Below are 18,851 nucleotides of genomic sequence, written 5' to 3' on the forward strand. Positions count from 1 at the left end.
GACTTTACTCTGGGGTCCATTCATTAAATAACTTTTATTACCAGGTGAAAACCGGGAGAGTTGCTTGGCCGTCACTCTTACGTTTTTATATCACCTGTGAGATTAAAACCAATGAATTCAACACCAAAAAAAAAGGAGTAGGGAGGACATTGCGATCTTTTCCAGCTAATTTATCGTTCAAAATACAAAGTAGGGTCAAAACGTTGCCTGAAAGCTAAAAAATAGAGTTGGGTTCTCTGTCTCCGAGCCCAGAAGCAACATGAATGGGTAATTTCCCCCAAATCAGGCTGAAACCTAGCCAGCTGAATCCCAGCCAGCTGCTGCGGGCATGTAGCGGACTACACTGGGTGTGAGACAAGCCATAAAGAGGCCAGGGCAAGCTGCATCTCCAAAGAGTGGCCTGTCTCAGGGGACAGGTGGGTAAAGGCAGTGGGTTAAAGGACTCCAGCCTCTGACATCCAGTGTCCTTCAGCCCCTCAGTCTTTGGAGCTGCCACCGCTCCCTCTCGCTGCTGGAGGGCAGCACCTTGTGCCCACCAGCGCTTCCATTTTGGATGGGGGTTTGGAAGAGACCATTGCCTGGGGCCTAGACAGGTAATTCCTACAGAGCTTTAGGCCATTTCATGGCTTTTCACTTTAACTTCTTGCAGTGTTATAAAAGAACTGAACAAATAAAGACACAGCCTGTCCCGTCTGCTTTTCTGTTGACTTGACTCCTAAGGGGAGACAGCATTCAAGAGAGAAAAAACAAATCCATCCACTTCCCCCAGCACTTACTTGCACACTTATTAATGTCGGGGTACCGTGTCCCATAGTATCCACTTGGACACGAGGAAAGACATACTCCGATCTGTTTCATGCCAATCCTCTCCAGAACAAAAAATAGCCTGGGCTTACATGACAGGCATCCGTTGTAGTCCGAACATGTAGCACACCCTCCTTGGCAACCTTGGCTCACATTAGGATGCACTGAGAAGAAAAGCATTAAAAAAAAAAAAAAAAAAGGGAGGGGTGAGAGAACAAGGTATTAGACAAAACCAGGAAATAATGGTTCCTCTGTACTTGGAAGGGTGGACATCCTCTCGGACAGCTCTTAAAAACTGGATAATTTTTTCTTGTGTCTCTTATTACCTGACATTTCATTTCAACCATTATTTAATCTGCATAAAAATGCGAAGATCGGCTGATGTGCTCACATCTTGCAGAAATAGCTAGCAGCAAATTATATTTTAAATAGATTCTATGCAACAGCAGTATCCTAGAGAACTGTTATTTTTCTTTTAGTTATTTTCAGTGGCTTTTCTGCCTTGTATGCACTTGGCTCAGCAGATAAATACATGTTTATTATCTTTGCTTTTCCTAGCTGGATGATTAAAAAACAACTAAGTGTATAATTTCCTTCATTGACTAAATGCCATTTGATTGAGTTCTGCTGTGCAGGAATATGCCCTTGTAAGATCTGATGCTAATTTACCTTAATAAAAAGACACAGGAGAGCCATCCTTCTCACCCTCCTTCTTTCCCTGGAATGTTCTTCTGGCATGTTTTTAATCTCTAACAATTACAACCTGATGTTCAGACTTAACTGTGGCATTTACCCTTCTGCAGACCCAGTATGGAGCATAGGTAGGATTATATTTGCCTTTCAATTGAATTGTTCTAATTCTTCAGACAAGGAAAGGAAAACTTATTACACTCACTGTTTAAAAGTATTCAGTTCTTATTTGGGAGCTTGAGCATAGCAGAAAAGAGGATGCTACTGCAGACTCTCTTTTCAGCAACAGATGTTAATCAGTGTCATACTTCTTAGTGGCACAGAATAATGTTTTGCATCTTCCTGTACTTTAGAAGTTCTAACCTACTTTTAATTCCTTCTTGGTTACATTCTTAAATAGGAGTTGGATCTGAAAAATGACTAAGCATCAAACAGCTTCAGACCCCCTGTCCTGTCTTTTTTGGTCTCTTGTATGAAAAACACAGACATTTTTTCCAAGTGCAAACTTTCATCTCTCAACCTGAGACATCTGGTTATATTTCATACGTAAGAGAAATCTAGTCCTTGTTTACATTTGTAAATCCTATTTGTAAATACTATTGTCTTCCTGTTCTGCCTTCTCCTCAGGCCAGTGATAATTTTACAAATATGTATGTGTCATACTTCGAATGCCTATTTTAGTGTTTTTATTTTATTTTTATTTGCAGACACTGCTAAATAGCTTCTGTACACAATGAACTTGCTTTTGTCAACTCCCTTCTGTGAATCCCTTGGAGGCAGACTGGAAGCCCATATGAATCCATGGCTTACAGGTTGAAAGCCACCACTTTTTGCCAGCTCAGGGGAGTTTGCCTGGTGGCAGGAAATCACAGAATCACAGAATGTTAGGGATTGGAATGGACCTTGAAAGATCATCTAGTCCAATCCCCCTGCCGAAGCAGGAACACCTAGATGAGGTTGCACAGGAATGTGTCCAGGCGGGTTTTGAATGTCTCCAGAGAAGGAGACTCTACAAGCTTTTCCAATGCTCTGTCACCCTCACCATAAAGAAGTTTCTTCTCATATTTAAGTGGACATCTCCTATGTTCCAGTTTGCACCCATTGCCTCTTGTCCTATCACTGATTGTCACCGAGAAGAGCCTGGCTCCATCCTCGTGACACTCACTCTTCACATATTTATAAACATGAATAAGGTCACCACTCAGTCTCCTTATCTCCAAGCTAAAGAGACCCAGCTCCCTCAGCCTTTCCTCATAAGGGAGATGTCCCACTCCCTTAATCATCTTTGTGGCTCTGCACTGGACTCTCTCAAGCAGTTTGCTGTCCTTCTTGAACTGAGGGGCCCAGAACTAGACACAATATTCCAGATGTGGTCTCACCAGGGCAAAGTAGAGGGGAAGGAGAACTTCTCTCGACCTACTAACCGCCCCCCTTCTAATACACCCCAGGATGCCATTGGCCTTCCTGGCCATAAGGGCGCAGTGCTGGCTCATGGTCATCCTGCTTTCCACAAGGACCCCCAGGTCCCTTTCACCTACACTGCTCTCTAACAGGTTGTTCCCCAACTTATACTGGAACCTGGGGCTGTTCCTGCCCAGATGCAAGACTCTACATTAATTTTTTCCCTGCCCAACTCTCCGGCCTGTCCAGGTCTCGCTGGATGGCAGCACAGCCTTCTGGTGTGTCAGCCACTCCTCCCAGTTTGCTGTCATCAGCAAATTTGTTGACAGTGCACTCTATTCCCTCATCCAAGTAATTGATGAATATATTGAATAGTACTGGTCCCAGTACTGACCCCTTGAGGGACTCCACTAGATACAGGCCTCCAACTAGACTCTAGCCTATCGACCACAACTCTCTGGCTTCTTTCCTTCAGCCAGTTCCCAGTCCACATCACTACCCCATCATCCAGTCCACACTTCCTCAGTTTAGCTGTGAGGATGCTGTGGGAGATTGTGTCAAATGCTTTACTGAAATCAAGGTAGACCACATCCACTGGTTATGTCCTCATAAAAGGCTATGAGGTTGGATAAGCATCACTTCCCTTTGGTTAAGCCATGTTGACTGGCCCTAATGACCCTCTTATCCTTGATATGCCTTGGGATGGCACCAAGGATAAGTTGTTCCATCACCTTTCCAGGAATGGAGGTGAGGCTGATCAGTCTATAGTTACCTGGGTCCTCCTTCTTGCCCTTTTTGAAGACTGGAGTGACACTTGCTTTCTTCCAGTCCTCAGGCACCTCTCCCGTTTCCCACAACTTAGCAAAGATGATGGAGAGTGGCCTAGCAATGATTTCAGCCAGCTTCCTCAGTACCCACGGGTGCATCCCATTCAGACCCATGGATTTATGAATGTCCAGATTGCTTAATTGGTCCCTAACCCAGTCCTCATCAACCAAGGCAAACTCCTCCATTTTCCTGACTTCCTCTGGGGCCTCAGCGGTACGAGGCTCTCCAGGACAGCCTCCAGCAGAGTAGACAGAGACAAAGAAGGCATTCAGTATCTCTGCCTTCTCTGTATCTTCTGTCACCAGGGCACCCACCTCATTCATCTGTGGGCCTACATTGCCTCTAGTGTTAGTTTTATCTGCCTTGTATTTGAAGAAGCTCTTTCTGTTGTCTTTGACCCCTCTCGCAAGGTTTAATTCTAAGGAAGCCTTAGCTTTCCTAGTTGCCTCCCTACGTCCTCTGACAACAGCCTTATATTCTTCCCAAGTTCAAGAATACATCTGTGCTTTGTACACTTACAGTTTTGGCAGAAAAGACATGGCCCGTGAATGGGAAAAGCACTCCTATATGCTCTGAGGTTTCAATGACCAGTCCTGCAATCTGAGAAACCTCAAAGGGAGTTCAAGTTCACTTTTCTTCTTTCATTAATAGAATGAAGAATGAGGGTTGTTTCCCTCAGTATGGCTGAACATGTAGGAGAAGAGCAAACTTTGGCCCTGCTGCAGACAAACAATTTCACAGAATCACAGAATCATGTTGGTTGGAAAAGACCCTCAAGAACATTGAGTCCAGCCATTAACCCAACATCACCACTAAATCATATCCCCTTAGAACATCATCTATATATTTTTTAGACACCTCCAGGGATGATGACTCAACCACTTTCATGGGCAGCCTGTTCCAATGATTGACAACCATTTGGTGAAGAAATGTTTCCTAATATTGAATCTAAACCTCCCCTGGTGCAACTTGAGGCCATTTCCGCTCATCCTATCACTTGTTACTTGGGAGAAGAGACCAACACCCTCCATGCTACAACCTCCTTTCAGGTAATTGTAGACAGCAATTAAGCCTCCCCTCAGCCTTCTGGTTTCTTTTTCAGTGCCCATGAGGTACTCACTTTGTAGAACAACCTGGAGAAAAGTGTAAACCAGGTGGCAAACCAGGACACACCACTACTATTAGAATAAAGGACATTATGCATAATGAGAAGCTGCAGCCCGAAATCAGGTTTCAACTTACTTTTACTAGACTCCCAAAATACTGAGTGCTCAATAAGCATAACATATTTTTTTGAGAAGACTCCAAAGATGCAGAGTATATTGATTTTTAAATTAAGAGCCGGAAAAAATTACTTTCTTTTTAAAGTTAAGTAAATGAAAATGCCCTTGTCTGTCTCTCCACTGTCTTGTGGCTCTTATATGAAGCTACTTTCAAAGGCAGACACAGTAACGTGACCTGAAGCTGGCATTGTTTTAAAACTATCTGACTTTCCTTCATTAAGTCTGACAGAGGGAAAAAAGCAGCTGAAGTACAAAATACTTGTCATCAAAGCATCCATATAAAATATGGATGATCACTTTTGACGGGAAACATATTATGTGTGAGCACCTGTGACATGTCATTATGAATAGATTCTCTTGACAGAGAAAACATTATGTGCAACTCCTCTGAGGTCAAGCTGTGTGTGTAAGTCCTTGAGACAGACAATACTTTATTACTGAAAGATGATAATTCTCTATAGCTAATATCCATTACATGGCAAATTTCCATCTCCCCTTGAACTCCAGAAATATTAAGTATAAGATAAAAGGTACTCCTAGTAATTTTCAAGGTTTCTACCTCTTTTCATGCATACACCTCATACAAAAACCAAAAAACAAAAAACCACCACCACTGCCACCAAAACTGGCAAAAAATAAAGTCTGTGGTTCCAAATGGATAATCATAGTGTTAGTATTATGGAGCAAGAAATAAGTTAAAATATGTAAGTCAAGCTCTATTTAAAGGTTGACTTCCTGCCATGTTATAACTCAATGTATGAAGCAAAACAACCTCTGGTTCTTGGAAATGCATAAAGCAAAAGTCTCCTTGAAAAGTCAGAATTGACATTTTAAATCAAGAAATACTTTTTTTCTCTTAAAAGCTGTTAAAAGGATCATTTTTTTATTGTCTCCTATTGTGCCTGGCATTTCTTTGAGTGCCGTAACTGTTTAATGAAGCTGTCTCTCATCTGCTTGCTCTGAATGCTGGGCAGACCCTTATTCTGGCTCAGGCAAGAAGCAAAGTAGGGACAGCCGAGTGCTCCAGAAATTGGTACTGTTTGAAAGCCCAGCACTGGGCTTTGACATTGAGCCTGGGAGAAAATAAATGGTGGAGGGAAAATATTTGTGTCTACAAAATGAAATAGCATGTTTGAAATAAGTTGTCTACAAGCTCCAGCCAAAGATCTCGTTCTCTTTACGTTTCTGCCTCCTCCCTCCCTGGTTCAGATCCAGGTGCTTGCCTGATCCCTGCCAATGTTGGGGCCAGTCCCTCCCCTGCTGTGGAAGCCAAGGGAGTTTGAAGGGATTTCAGAAGGAAACAGGGCAAACTCAGACTCTGAAACATTCATCTGCCACAGGGAAGGAACTTAACACTGCTGGGTACGCAATTGGCCCTTACTGTTCTTCTCTTGTTGCAGCAAGGTGTTAGTGCCTGCAGATCTCAAGCGCTCCAGCAACTGCACAGTATAACCACAAGGAAGCAACCAGAAGATTTACCCTTTTTTCCCCATATCAGACACGGTGAGCTCAGAATTTAAGTGATGTGCCACAAGAAGCTGGGAACAGAAACCCTCTCTGGTGAAATCCAGCCATGGAACACCTGATATAAGCATTACTTCAAGTTTCTATATTTAGATCAAAGTAGAAATGGGTAAGTAAAGTATATCCACTTCAATAAATACTCTGAAGTCTACAGGTGAAAAAGCACTAGGAGAGCATGGACCACTCCTGTTAGCCACAGGCTTTAGAGATGGTAAATGGGGTAGAGAGAGGTCCAGTCTCTTGGCAGAGGGGCGGGTGCTGTGTACTCGTGTGTTAGGTACTGGCTGCAAGATCAGGAGGTCTGGGCTTTAGCATTGCAAATAGGTCCAAGAAATGTTCTTGCTTGTAACCACTTGGTCTTTGGTGCAACCTGCTCCATTATAAAGACAAATAAAATTAAACATAAAAAATTCTCCAAAACCCTCAGAACTGACTTCTGTGAGGATGAGGTATTCTATGCACGGGCTGTTAGGAGCAGTGTCTGCCATTAGAGATGACCCTACCAGCCATCGAGCAGTCTACTCTCTTGTATTCAAATATTCACTGAGCACAGTGAAATCCAAGACTCTCAAGGATGGAAAATACAGCACAGCAATGGGCAAAGAAAATGGTGGGAGCACAGAGACCCACAGACAAGCTCTTCCCCATCTCTTAGACAAGCATCAGCCAGGCCTGCTGATTCATCAGATACAAAGTACATATGTGTAGGCTCATAGCTAGTTCTAGGTCCAAAATCCATCCCTTCCTCTTTCTTTTTATAAAACCTAAATACCAGAGATCAGAGAAGACACTAAGTTAATCTTGAACTATTCTCTTCCCCTGCCTGGCTTTAAGCCCTTTTTGGCTTGGAGATTTTTTTGTGCAAGCTGTTTGTACAGATATTAGTTTTAAGCCTCATTAGCAAATGAAATCACTGGGGATTTTTCTTTCTCAGGATATTTTCCAAATCCCTGCTCTGGAAACAATGAGTTGTGGTCTCTTTGTTAAAAATAGAAAGTTAGGGACAAGTAGCTGAATTTGAATCTGAACTTTCAATGACAAGACGATAGGAGATTTTCACGGCATGCAGGAAATAAGTTCTAAAACCTTTGGAATGAATTTTTTCTCCCAGTTGTACTTTATATCTATATATTTATGTATATATATAAAAATGTATGGGATGAAAAAAGCAGAATAAGAAAATACAGGAGGAATCCAGGTAGGCATATGTTTTGACAGCCAGAGGGAAAGCTTGGGGTAGAAGAATATTCTTCACCCATTTGTTGCAGCTAAGGTGCACTGCCTCATCGTCAATCTTCAATGACAAGACATCCATTTAGAGACTCAGTCTTGAAATGAATGTGCTAGACAAATGAAATCCATCTCTCCTAGAGAGCTGCTGTTAATCCTGGTTTCTCGGGCTTGCATGTTCTCACAGGAAATATTTTCACAGCAGAGTTGCTCTGGAATTCAGCCTCCCTGGTGGGCTGCCCCATGTCGCGACACCCAAGCCCTACCTCAGCTTTACCCACCACGCAGCACCCGTGTGGCCATTAGCCCTTGTGGTGGTGGAGACTGGAGGGCACATCCCATGGGTTCTTATGTCACTTGATTGCTCCCTGCATTCACTGGTGTTCCTTTCTCTCTCTCTCGCCTAGTGTCTGTGGCAGTGGCCTGAGAACAATACTTCATGTAACGCAGAACTACTTTCAATCATGCAGACCGTCTTTTAGGCAAACACAAACAGCGTTTGGCAGTGAGCTCTTCTAATGAGAAAGTCATTAAGGAATTCAATTTGCAAACCACAATGTATTTCCTCAGACTCTTTCTTGGACGGTGTTGCTCTGTGTGGAAATGCATTAGGAGCTGAATGCACAATGGTGGGGCAAAAACACTGAACCAGTGTGTAGGCAACATGCAGTGCTGACCAAGGAGAAAACCCAGGAGTGGTGAGACAGCACTATCAGAGCAAGTAAACATAGGTTTGATTATTTTGTATTATCTCTGCTAAATAGATTGCCAGGCTGGGCCAAGAAACCTGAGCTCAAGCTTGCAAGCTAAGCTCTGCTTGATAGCTTGGCCATAAATCATCCGTAGGGAGGTAAGGGACTTGATGTGTCATGATGGGGCATCAGCTGGGCTCTGTAGGGAAGGTAGACCTGTACACAGCAATTGCTACATTGGATTAGCCATGAGTTTTCTGGGGTGCAACTGAACTAGCAGTGATAGCTGAGGAATGTGGACTCTCTCTCCAGCCTCCCCTGGACCTACGGGAATCTGAGGTGACCTCGAAAGGAGAGGTAGCCGCAAAAGGAGCAAACAGGAAAAATCAGTCTAAAAGTCAAATGTTAAAGGCTTAATGTCTTCTGTTTCTCTTAGTGATTTGTGCTTCACAAATACTTCAGATTTCTTTCTAAGAGGATGGTAGCTCCTCCAGAGATGTGCCTGACTTAAATTTTCCTTCGGAGCATTGCTACCTTCTATGCTACAAAACACATAACAAAGAAGATCCTCAAGGACTGAAAAAAAATTTCCTCAAACGTTTGCCTGGCTTGACATTATATTTTCAACCTCCAGAGGCACTTCCCATATGAGGGAAAAGAAACCAACCTGTTTTGTTCGCTAAGTGTCAACAGTTCTAAAAAGCAACAGAAACATGAGTATGGGACTGTCCCACAATCTCAGGCAGTATCTGTAGTGGTGTCTCTGAGCAAGGAGACCTGCAGCCCAAATGCCCAAAATCTCACTGGGGAATGCCTCATCTTTATTAAACACATGTCTGGCAAAGTGATCCTGAAAATTAAGTATACTGGCTGCCAAAACACGTTTCCCCTGAATTTGGTTAGAAAGAGCATCAACAGTCTTAAAAATCTCACCAGTGGTGCAGAGTTTTAATGCAGTTTCCTAGCATCTTCAGCATAACAGAAATCAGCCGCAGCAACCACAAATGACTCCTTCTCATTCCAGGGAGTTTTATAAATAAAACTCATGGAGAGAGAAGAGAAATTGATTTTTTTTTTTCTTTTTCCCCCACATGCTATGGAGCACCAACAAAATCACAGAATCATAGAATCATAGAATCACAGAATAGTTTGGGTTGGAAGGGACCTTCAAAGGTCATCTAGTCCAACCCCCCCTGCAATAAACCAGGACATCTTCAATTAGATCAGGTTGCTCAGAGCCCTGTCCAGCCTGGCCTCAAATTTGGGGATCCAGGAAGTTTAGCAAGTATCAGAATCAAAGAGGATCCCTGAGGCAAGGTGCCTTAAGCACCCTGGTAGTGATGGTAAGGTAGGACAATGTCATGCAATACCTTCTCTCATTGAGTTCCAAATCCTGTAAGCAACTATAGATCTTACTTTTAAAGTCAGCTGTAGTTGTTTCCAAATACTCAGCCTTCAAGACCATACATTATGAATCCTCTCTAAAAATGGAAAACTGAATTATATTCTGCCCTCCTTGCTGTCTAGATAAAATGACCTATTATAGAAAGGAAAGTATGGGTTCTATAAAGACTAGTAACCTAATAGTTGTATAACCTAATAGTTGTATAACCGATGTGTCATGACACTTGTCAGACTCAGCTACTTGCAAATAAAGCATCTGTGCTGAGATAAAAAAAGGAGGCGTGAGATTTGGAAAGAGATTATATTTGATGCACATATATTTAGACAGTATTTTAATACTCTAATCCTGCAAGATGCCATAACGAAGATCCCCAGTTGATTTTACACTGTTCATATGCACACAAAACTCTAAAAACAAAGTTGTCAATGTCCCATGACTCCCCAATCTCTTCCGTAAAAGACACGCATGCTTCTATCAAGTAAAAAAGCACAGCTGTTTATTGCATATGGTAATTCTTTGAAATATGCCATCTTTCTTCTTGATTTTCTGCTAGATACTAGCATTCCATCTATCATTTGTGTGTTTCTAGCAAAGCTTGTTGGTGTTCAGGTTGTCCTAGTGGTAGCACAGCCTGTCCCCCCAGTTTGCTTCTCCCCTTTTGTTACTGTAAAATACTGGAGATTTATATTTTTGTGTGTTACACAGATGCTTGTATACTTACAAGCTGTAAAAGAATCACTCGGGTTATACTGTCAACATTACACAACTACAGTAGCATTTGCAAGTTTCTCGTTTCCCACAGGGTCTTTTGAGACCAGAGTTTTTCTCTCAAAGTTTGTTTCAGAAACCACAGAAAGAACAGCAGGATGTAACAGATTTTACTTTCCATGCTGGGGCCTAGAGAGAAGAGTTTAGACAGCAAAAGCCTGTAATCCCATGTTGAAGCTATGATTTTGTACTAACATGTTTACGGAGTTAAAAATTAATAAGCCAGACAGCACCCAGCCCACTACCTTGACCAAAGATGCACTTTTGGTCAACTACTTAAAATACTCTCAATTTGGTATATTTTCCTAAGTGGAACTGACCAAAAGTTTGTCCTGAATGAAATATTTTTTTTTTCTGTGTAATGATTAAATTCATATCATACTGAAGCTAACTGAAAGCCCTGAAGTATGTTGTTTGCAATGGAACTGTTCTAGACTGATGCCTGCAAACATTGAAGCAGAACCTGTCTCCTTAAATACAAGTCTCATGTCAAGATTTGAACCCAAAGTATAGAAACTAAGAAGTATCACAGTGCTGGAAGGTCTCTAAAATTTTTTTTCAACAGTTTGTAACAAGGGGAAATGCTGATCTCAAATTTCCATAAAGGAAAAAAGGGTAAACTCTCAGGCTGACTGGACCATCCGTCAGTGACACAAAATATTGTTCAAAATTCCAAGTTTAGATTAGTGATTAAAATAGTAGCTCTAGTGACTGCTTCTTCGCTGTAGTGCTGTGCAGTGATGCATACACTGTCAACACTCAGCAAATGATGACCCAACTATTTTCACATTTCTTTCATGCTACTAGGACCCATGCCAATCTAAAAAAAAAAAAAATAAAGTAGTCAAAGGGTTTTGAGAGCAAAATATGAATAGTATGATATGAAATTGAATTCAGCTCTGATGGAAAACAGACAAGAGACTTCAGCATCAGTCAGCTCGGACCCACTGACGGAAGTCTTGGCCCACCAAAGTCAACAGCAAAACTCATGCGAAGAGATGGGGTGAGGATTTTGCCGAGTTGTTTATCCACATTAGGGTAGTTGTGGTTTGGACTACAGTTATCTGATTTTCAGAAGGCAGTGTGATTGGATGGCCTGTTTTGATTGGGATTAAATACTAGGATGGGCAAAATTTAAGTAGGTGTCTGATTCCTGAGAAACTGGCTCAGTTCAGCAGCTCCGTGGGCCTCACTCTTCTTGTGAAGTAACTGTGAATGGCACGTAGTTAGGGCTTGTTTCATCACCCCTTCTGCCTGCTGTCCTCCCTTTGAAGTCTGAGCCTTCTTCTCTCCTGATTGGCTTCACTGCCTCACACACTGACCCACATGAAAGAAATTTAGTGCTTACACCAAGCATCGTTCACTTCCGCCAAACCATAGTACCTCTAGCATCACTGCAGTGATACACAGCAGGCAGGTTACAGTCAGCCTAAAGCCACGCTAGGAAGTATTTGAGCTGAATTACTGGGGTGGTGGTGATGAAATCAAGACTATCATCCATTTTGTGCTCAAGCAGGGATACAATTCATTTTTTGTGCGGTGGCATACCACTGCTTCTAAGAGGATTTGCGTGCCTATCAGCTCGGTTAATTGCAAGATAAAGTGAATTAAAACTGCTTGGTGGGGTTTTGTTTTATTTTGTTGTTGTCATTTGGGGTTTTGTTTATTTGTTTTAATATAACATCTGTAGAAGTATGTTTGTTATCCCAAAACCAACTAACAGTATAATGCTGACACACCAAGCCTTCCAGACAGTTAAATTAATTGAAAGCTTATGCACAGGCTATATTTGAAAACAGAGGCTGCAGACTGTGTGGGGTTGTTGGTGACTGTCGCAGCCAGGCATCGCGCAGACCAGGCGAGCTCCAGGCAGGCGTGTGGGCAAATGGCAGGCAGCACTGTTATGGCCTCAGCGGTGGGTGAACCCATCAGTCACAGCTTTCCCTCTGAAGCTCATTCACCCACAGCAATCCTATTGGGTGTGTTAGTGGTACAAAGAGATCTGGGCAGAAAACAAAATGCCTTTTTGCCCCTTTGTTATTTCCTCCAGTGTAGAAGACACCCCCCATGGCTGTTGGGTCAGCACAGGATGAAGGTGGGTCCCCTGTACCCACCTTCACCCATGCTCTTCCCACCAAGAGGAGCCTCATGGCCACCACCTCCCTTGCAACCTAAGGCTGAAAGCTACCAGGTTCCTTTGGCCTCCTGAGGATGCCCTGGAGAGGATGTGCAGCAACTGGGACATTGTTTGAATTGGTTAAAGGTCTCTATGAATGTTTTGCTCTTCTCTGGTGTCTGCCTGGGAGGATCACATCTATAGCAGATGATGGGAATGCTGTTTCACAAGGATTTTTGAAAGCAGGATTCATGTAAAATTTCCATAAAATGAAAAAATATTAAATATTCCACAAAAGATTAAAATATAGATAATCCACTTCACTTTCTTGGGAATATTTGGTTTCAGTTTAACATTTTAGAGCACTCATATTACATAAAATAATTCAAAATTAAGGGCCCAAGATGAAAAAATAATTCAGGTTGAAATCTCTAAAAAATCAGTGCCAGAAGTTATTAGAGGTCTTTTTTAGTATTATGCAAAATACTTCTTTTTTATTCTGAAACAAAATTAAGCCAAAGTTTTTTTAACAAAATACTTCTGTCTTTACAGTTATGTGTTCTATTGGAATTTTATTCTGTCAATGATTATCCAAGCTGCTTTAATGTGAAATAAAAATAATAACATAAGGGTGATAAGGAATGGTGTGATATAGCATTTTAATTTAAAAGAAAAAGGAAGTGCTAAAGTAAAAAAATAAACTGAGGCCACCTATTGACAATACTAGGCTAAAACAAACAAACTAACAAACGAAGTTGTGCATATAAACCTAAGAATTTAACATCTAGGAAATGTTGAGGTTAGTGTCATAAATGCCATTAAATATTTTATTCGAAAACCTGTAAAGTCAATATTTTGAAACCACTTTAAAGTTTTTCTACAACAGAGAAAAAGTATGGGAAAAAGCCTGATGCATCTTTAAAACCAGTTTAACCTAAACTGAAGACAAAAGCATTTTAAAAGATTAATAGTTAACTGTAACTTTTAGGGATGACTGTAAGATATTTGTCTGATATCTTATTCAGTGTTGCCGATGCACATTCGGAGTGGTATCTGATGCTTTTTATATACAATTGAACAAGTGGTCTTAAAAATATACTTTTGCTAAAGTATAATATTTCACCAATAAGAGTGGTAGGAGTCACATAACTTAGGCTGAATCACAGCAGCATCCTGAGGGTGTATTTTTAACCTTACGCTTCACGTGCAAGTACAAATCTGTGTGACACCTCTTCCTATCCAGCCTGCTGTACAACAGAATGATCCGTTTGCTGTTTCGTGGCCTGAGAGAGCTGCTTTTTCAGGTGTCGGATGCCTTAGCAAGCTTGCAAAATAACCTTAGCACTTTGCAACAGTTCTCCATTGGAGAACATTTTTCTAATAACTCCAGTAATATGGAAGAAAGGACTGTTCAATTCTGTTTTGTCATGCTGTAAAATAATTAAGCTGATGCAGAATAAATGGTAGAAATAGAACTGTCTAATATAAGTTATACCAACAATTAGCCAGGCTTCGGTGAAAGCCAAACATCCCCTAGATATTAGAAAAACATGAAATCACAGCAGTTATTTTTAAAGCATCCAATATGATGAATATTTGGCAGCTCCACTGGTGGCTAGTGGCTTGCGGCACCACGTTGGGCTGCCATGAGACAGGGCTCGGATATGAGATGACCGCAACAACACCACTCCAAATGCTGGGCTGCTGCAGCAAAAATAGTGATAAAAAATGACACTGGCAGATGCCAAAAAGGAAGAAGTGAAAGGAGAGGTTGAACTATGCTCTGGTAAGAAAACATCCTTCTTAAATGACTCCTTGGCCTCATTGAGTTGCATGAAGCAAGTCAAGCAGTTTGCTCACACAAAGAGGTAGCAGTTCCCTACAAGTACATAGCCCCAGTGACAGCAAGCAGAATTGTACATAGAGGGGTTTCTGTCCTGGGGTAGAATGATGGACCTAGTTATCAACCTGTAATCTGTAGACCACCAGAGGTCTGCATAATGTTAGAAATTGGGTAAAATTATTATGATGGTATCAGTTCCCCGCCCCCAAAGCAAACATACTCACAGATGGTGTGAATCTTGGGGACAGAAGTTGGACTTGATGGTCCCTGTGGGTCCCTTCCAACTCAGGACATTCTATGATTCTGTGATATACACAGTCCAGTACAGAAGTTGCCTGCTTATGGTCCCCTTCTAGCATTGGAAAGTTAAAAGTGTTGACATCTACATTTTCAAACCCAGGGCCTCCGGTGAGACAACTAATCTCTTGCTTCATTCCTGCATACATAACCTGATTTTTCAGAGTGCCTGTGGAAGATGCAGATGGTCAGAGGTCTGAAAATGCAGCTATTTATTTAGCAGTCCACTCAAAGGATTGCTGCTTCATTTCTAGACCCAAAATTTAAAGTTTTGACCTTGTCATTTTTGGGCTTCAGTTCCTTCATCTGCAAAGGAGAAATGATACCTATCTCTTAGGAGTGCTGAGGTGTTTAATTCATGGATGTTTACAATATGTCCTCAGCTTTGGCTGAAATTCCTGGCTTCTTTGCTGACATTAGCTTTTGTGTGTGATTCTGTTCCTGGCACCGCATTCAACCTTGCTTTGTATGAGATCCTCTCATATATGTCAGAACCAACTCCTAAGTCATGGGTGCAAGCGTGGTAACAATTTATTGTACACTCACACAACTTTTCCATGCATGGATTGCAAAGGCGGACTGAGACAAGTTGAGAAGCCAGGTCTTTTAACTTTCTGATTTCTGCTCTGTGACTGAAGAGATTAGATTATTGGAAAACATGCTATTAGCACTGGCTTGCAGCCAACGGGTCTGCTATGCATTCTGCATGGGGTGCTGTACTCGCTGTAAATTAAGAAAAAGAGCTGGGTAAGTTACTCCAGGAAGGAATGTTCCCTTTGGGAATTGGCCACAGCAAATGAGAGCTGTAGTTGGTGAGCAAAGAGTACAGGGAGAAGAAAAATAACAAAAAAGGTCAGAAATTTCAGGGAAATAAAAGGCCCTTTTTCTCCTCTGTATGGAGTACCAAGTTAACAAGCTTTAATGCTTGTTGTTGTCTTTTATGCTGCTTTCTGCATACCCAGACCCAAAAGAAAAAAAAACAAAACAATTACTGTGTAAGCCCATGCTTAAATTCCTCCCCATGTGAAAAAGCACATCAGCATATGGATACCTTCACACATGTGTTACAGACCCCTTGACTTCAATTAGACTTAAATACCTGATTAAAATTAAGGACACATTCTTGAATAGAGGCTCATGTGCTTGTAGCAGACATATATCTTCCTGAAGTAGACAAAGGACTAACTCTTAACATACTGAATTTGAAAATAATGCCTTGAACTTCTCGTCTGTTAACTAATTCAAAATTTAAACTATTTTTCGATTTTTAAGTTTCCCATATTTGTAGGTAACTTTGTAGTAGAGAAAATAAAATATCAAATGTTTTCAACATCATGACTATGTTTTCATGGTGTTCCACAGAGCAAAACCATTATTCTTTTCTCCTTATTTAAAAGATTAAAAAATAAATTCTCTTCCCTAGTTCTGCAGAGAAAAGGATAGCTATGTGAATTCAAAAGGCTTATGAAAGGCTTCTGGTGCTACTTTAATTCATTAACCTTTTAAAATTAATGTTCATTCATTTTAAATCACTGCCATTATATCTGAGAGTAAGATTCCTAGAGTGCTTGCAGTTAGCACCTCTATTTCTTTGTGTCTCACCAAGAGAGCCAACACAGATTATTATTTCATTGCTTTTTTAATATGACGATTTTGAACTTTGAGATTATTAAATAATTTTTAAGAGGCTACTAAACTATATCCTAATAGGAAGGAAAACAGATTGCTTTGATTTCAGTAAGGATCGAACTGGTGTCCAATATAAGGAGACTCAAAGCCTACTCATTAATCTCTGAAGTATACTTTTCAGCTTAAATCTGCTGTTTACTATGTAATACTTTCCATACCAACATCATATGTAACACTCCATATGGAAAAAAGACAGTACAACAAAGGTGTTCTCACAGAAAATTAGAAAGAGGTGTTCAAAGGGGAGCCAAGTGAAAAGGAGTCCAAAAGATCAGAGAAAATGGTTACAAAGTTTTTCACAGACATGTGAAGAAGACAATAAATATAATTATTGCAAACTATATTGTGGCTTCAGCCATGCTTAAAAAAAAACCCGACAATACGACACAACCAAATAGCAACAGTAGCAGTAAGACTCCAAATATATGTGCGGTTCTGTAGGACCTTTCACCCTGTGGTCCTCAGGGCACTTTATGGCAATCAAGTAAGATACAGCTCCATGACGCAAGTAAATGCTTTAGGGGTCATATTACCTGTCTCTTAGGTGACTGCAGCAGCTCTTTAACAAGACATTTGGGGAAGAAAGGGAATGCACCGCCTGTTTGATAGCTCCTATAGCCAGTCTGAACTAAGAAATCTGGGATACGTCTAGGGCTGAAACAGTATCTCTTACCAGCAAACCCAGCATGATTGCTATTGGTCTTGTTCTGCAAGGAGGAGACACAGCCATCCCAGTGCCCACGCTGAAGCAATAGGTCAGTACTGGGAATTCAAAAGGGTCAGTGCATCACCTCATTGCTGTTTTATTCTTCTGAAGATCTCTAAGCTTTGAAGTGTTTTGATGCTACATAATGCCTGAGAACTGCTGGCAGCATGTGGGGCACAGGCATGAGGGAAAGTGGCACCGAGATGTATTCATGATCTTCAGTTTCACCAGGAACATAGTTGCTTGGTCACAACATACAAATACCACTGTGGTAGACCCTGCTCCAGTTCTTTTGTTATGCCTTAATAAGCAAAGAACAACTCCATTAAAGTTTAACACCACAAGAGCTACACTGGCATAGAACAGGGCTAAGATCAGATACATTAAAGCCTTGGTGATGCCTATTTTTAGAGATAAAAAAGCACGGTAAAAAGTGCATCTAACTTTGTGGAGTTTTTCTCCAAAACCAGACTTGGCAGAGGCACACTCTACAACAGCACCTCTTTCTCCAGATGGAAAAAAAATGGTCAGTCTGTAATTAGTGCTCCCCTTAAAATATCAGACGCTATAAAGCTGTCTGCTACTGGAAGTAAAGATGCAATGGATCAAAGATTGGAAATTGGCATCAGTGAGTCTCAACTGCATTATCCACGGCAAATTTCAGAAAGGTTTGATAGTTAAATCACTGCAGCAGTCTCAGGGAGGCAGTATAATCTCAGTCACATGTATGCTTCAAAAAAGAGGCCAAACATCTTTCTAAACACATGCTGTATTTTAACCATAAATTATCGTGCCTGAGAAAGCAACCATTGAGAGGGTCCTAGAGTTTTTGCCAGGCACCTTTAGACATCCCTCACCGTCGTACCCCTGGCTAGGTGCTACATGCACTGGCAAGCCAGACATTTGTTACCGTTTTGCCTTAAGACAGCATCAGCAATATCATAGTTTTCTTACTCACAGTGAGATGTATTATGTTCATGAATCTGATTCTGATGACATAAAAAAAAGGGAATGAAATAATTGTGGATAAAGGCAAATAAAAATGTCATATTTTTAATATAGGGTGATGATCCAATATTTTCTTTGTGATTTGAGAACTACTTGCTTCACAGGAGTTTTCAGAAATAAAATAAACTTCAGTTTCCTTAAAACAAACTCCACATTGTTGCCTTATGAACAAAATTGGATTTTTATGTCTCATAAGGTTTCAATGTAGCATATCTGCTGGATGAGGCATCAGTGTAAGCAAACAGATGGTGGGAGACTTGTTGATTTTACCATGATATATTTGTGCAGGATAGAGAGGGGGAGAATCTCAAGAAAGTATCCTTTTGATTTCACATAATTTTCTCTGTCTGTGTCTTAGCCACTTGTCTAACACAGTTTAGCATTCATATGAAATTAGTGGTGAAATAGAAAAAAAGTATTGGTACCTTTTCATTTTTTAAAACCTAAACATGTATCTAAAATTCTTCAGCAATGTGGTATCTTCCTCAGTTTGTTTATTCTTTATATCACAGGAAATTAAGAGAGCACTAATAAATTAGTATTTGAAAGAGGATGTAAAAACAGAAT

The 18,851-nt window shown here is 41.0% G+C and overlaps 1 protein-coding gene across 2 annotated transcripts in view; it reads right to left on the bottom strand.

The window, feature by feature from the left end:
• The window catches only part of RSPO3 (R-spondin 3), a 64,320-nt gene that overhangs the window by 25,654 nt on the left and 19,815 nt on the right, over nucleotides 1–18,851 (bottom strand). Inside the window, exons 2-3 of one of the 2 annotated variants that reach the window (XM_082047180.1) lie at nucleotides 18,235–18,271; nucleotides 777–968 (exon numbers count right to left, since the gene is read on the bottom strand). In XM_082047180.1, coding sequence (XP_081903306.1) covers nucleotides 777–968; nucleotides 18,235–18,271 — 229 coding nt within the window. The remainder of the gene's footprint in view (nucleotides 1–776; nucleotides 969–18,234; nucleotides 18,272–18,851) is intronic. The other variant, XM_082047181.1, reaches the window with a different exon arrangement.

This window comes from Streptopelia decaocto (genome assembly GCF_964273445.1).
Source record: "Streptopelia decaocto genome assembly, chromosome: 3".
Lineage (NCBI taxonomy): Eukaryota > Metazoa > Chordata > Aves > Columbiformes > Columbidae > Streptopelia > Streptopelia decaocto.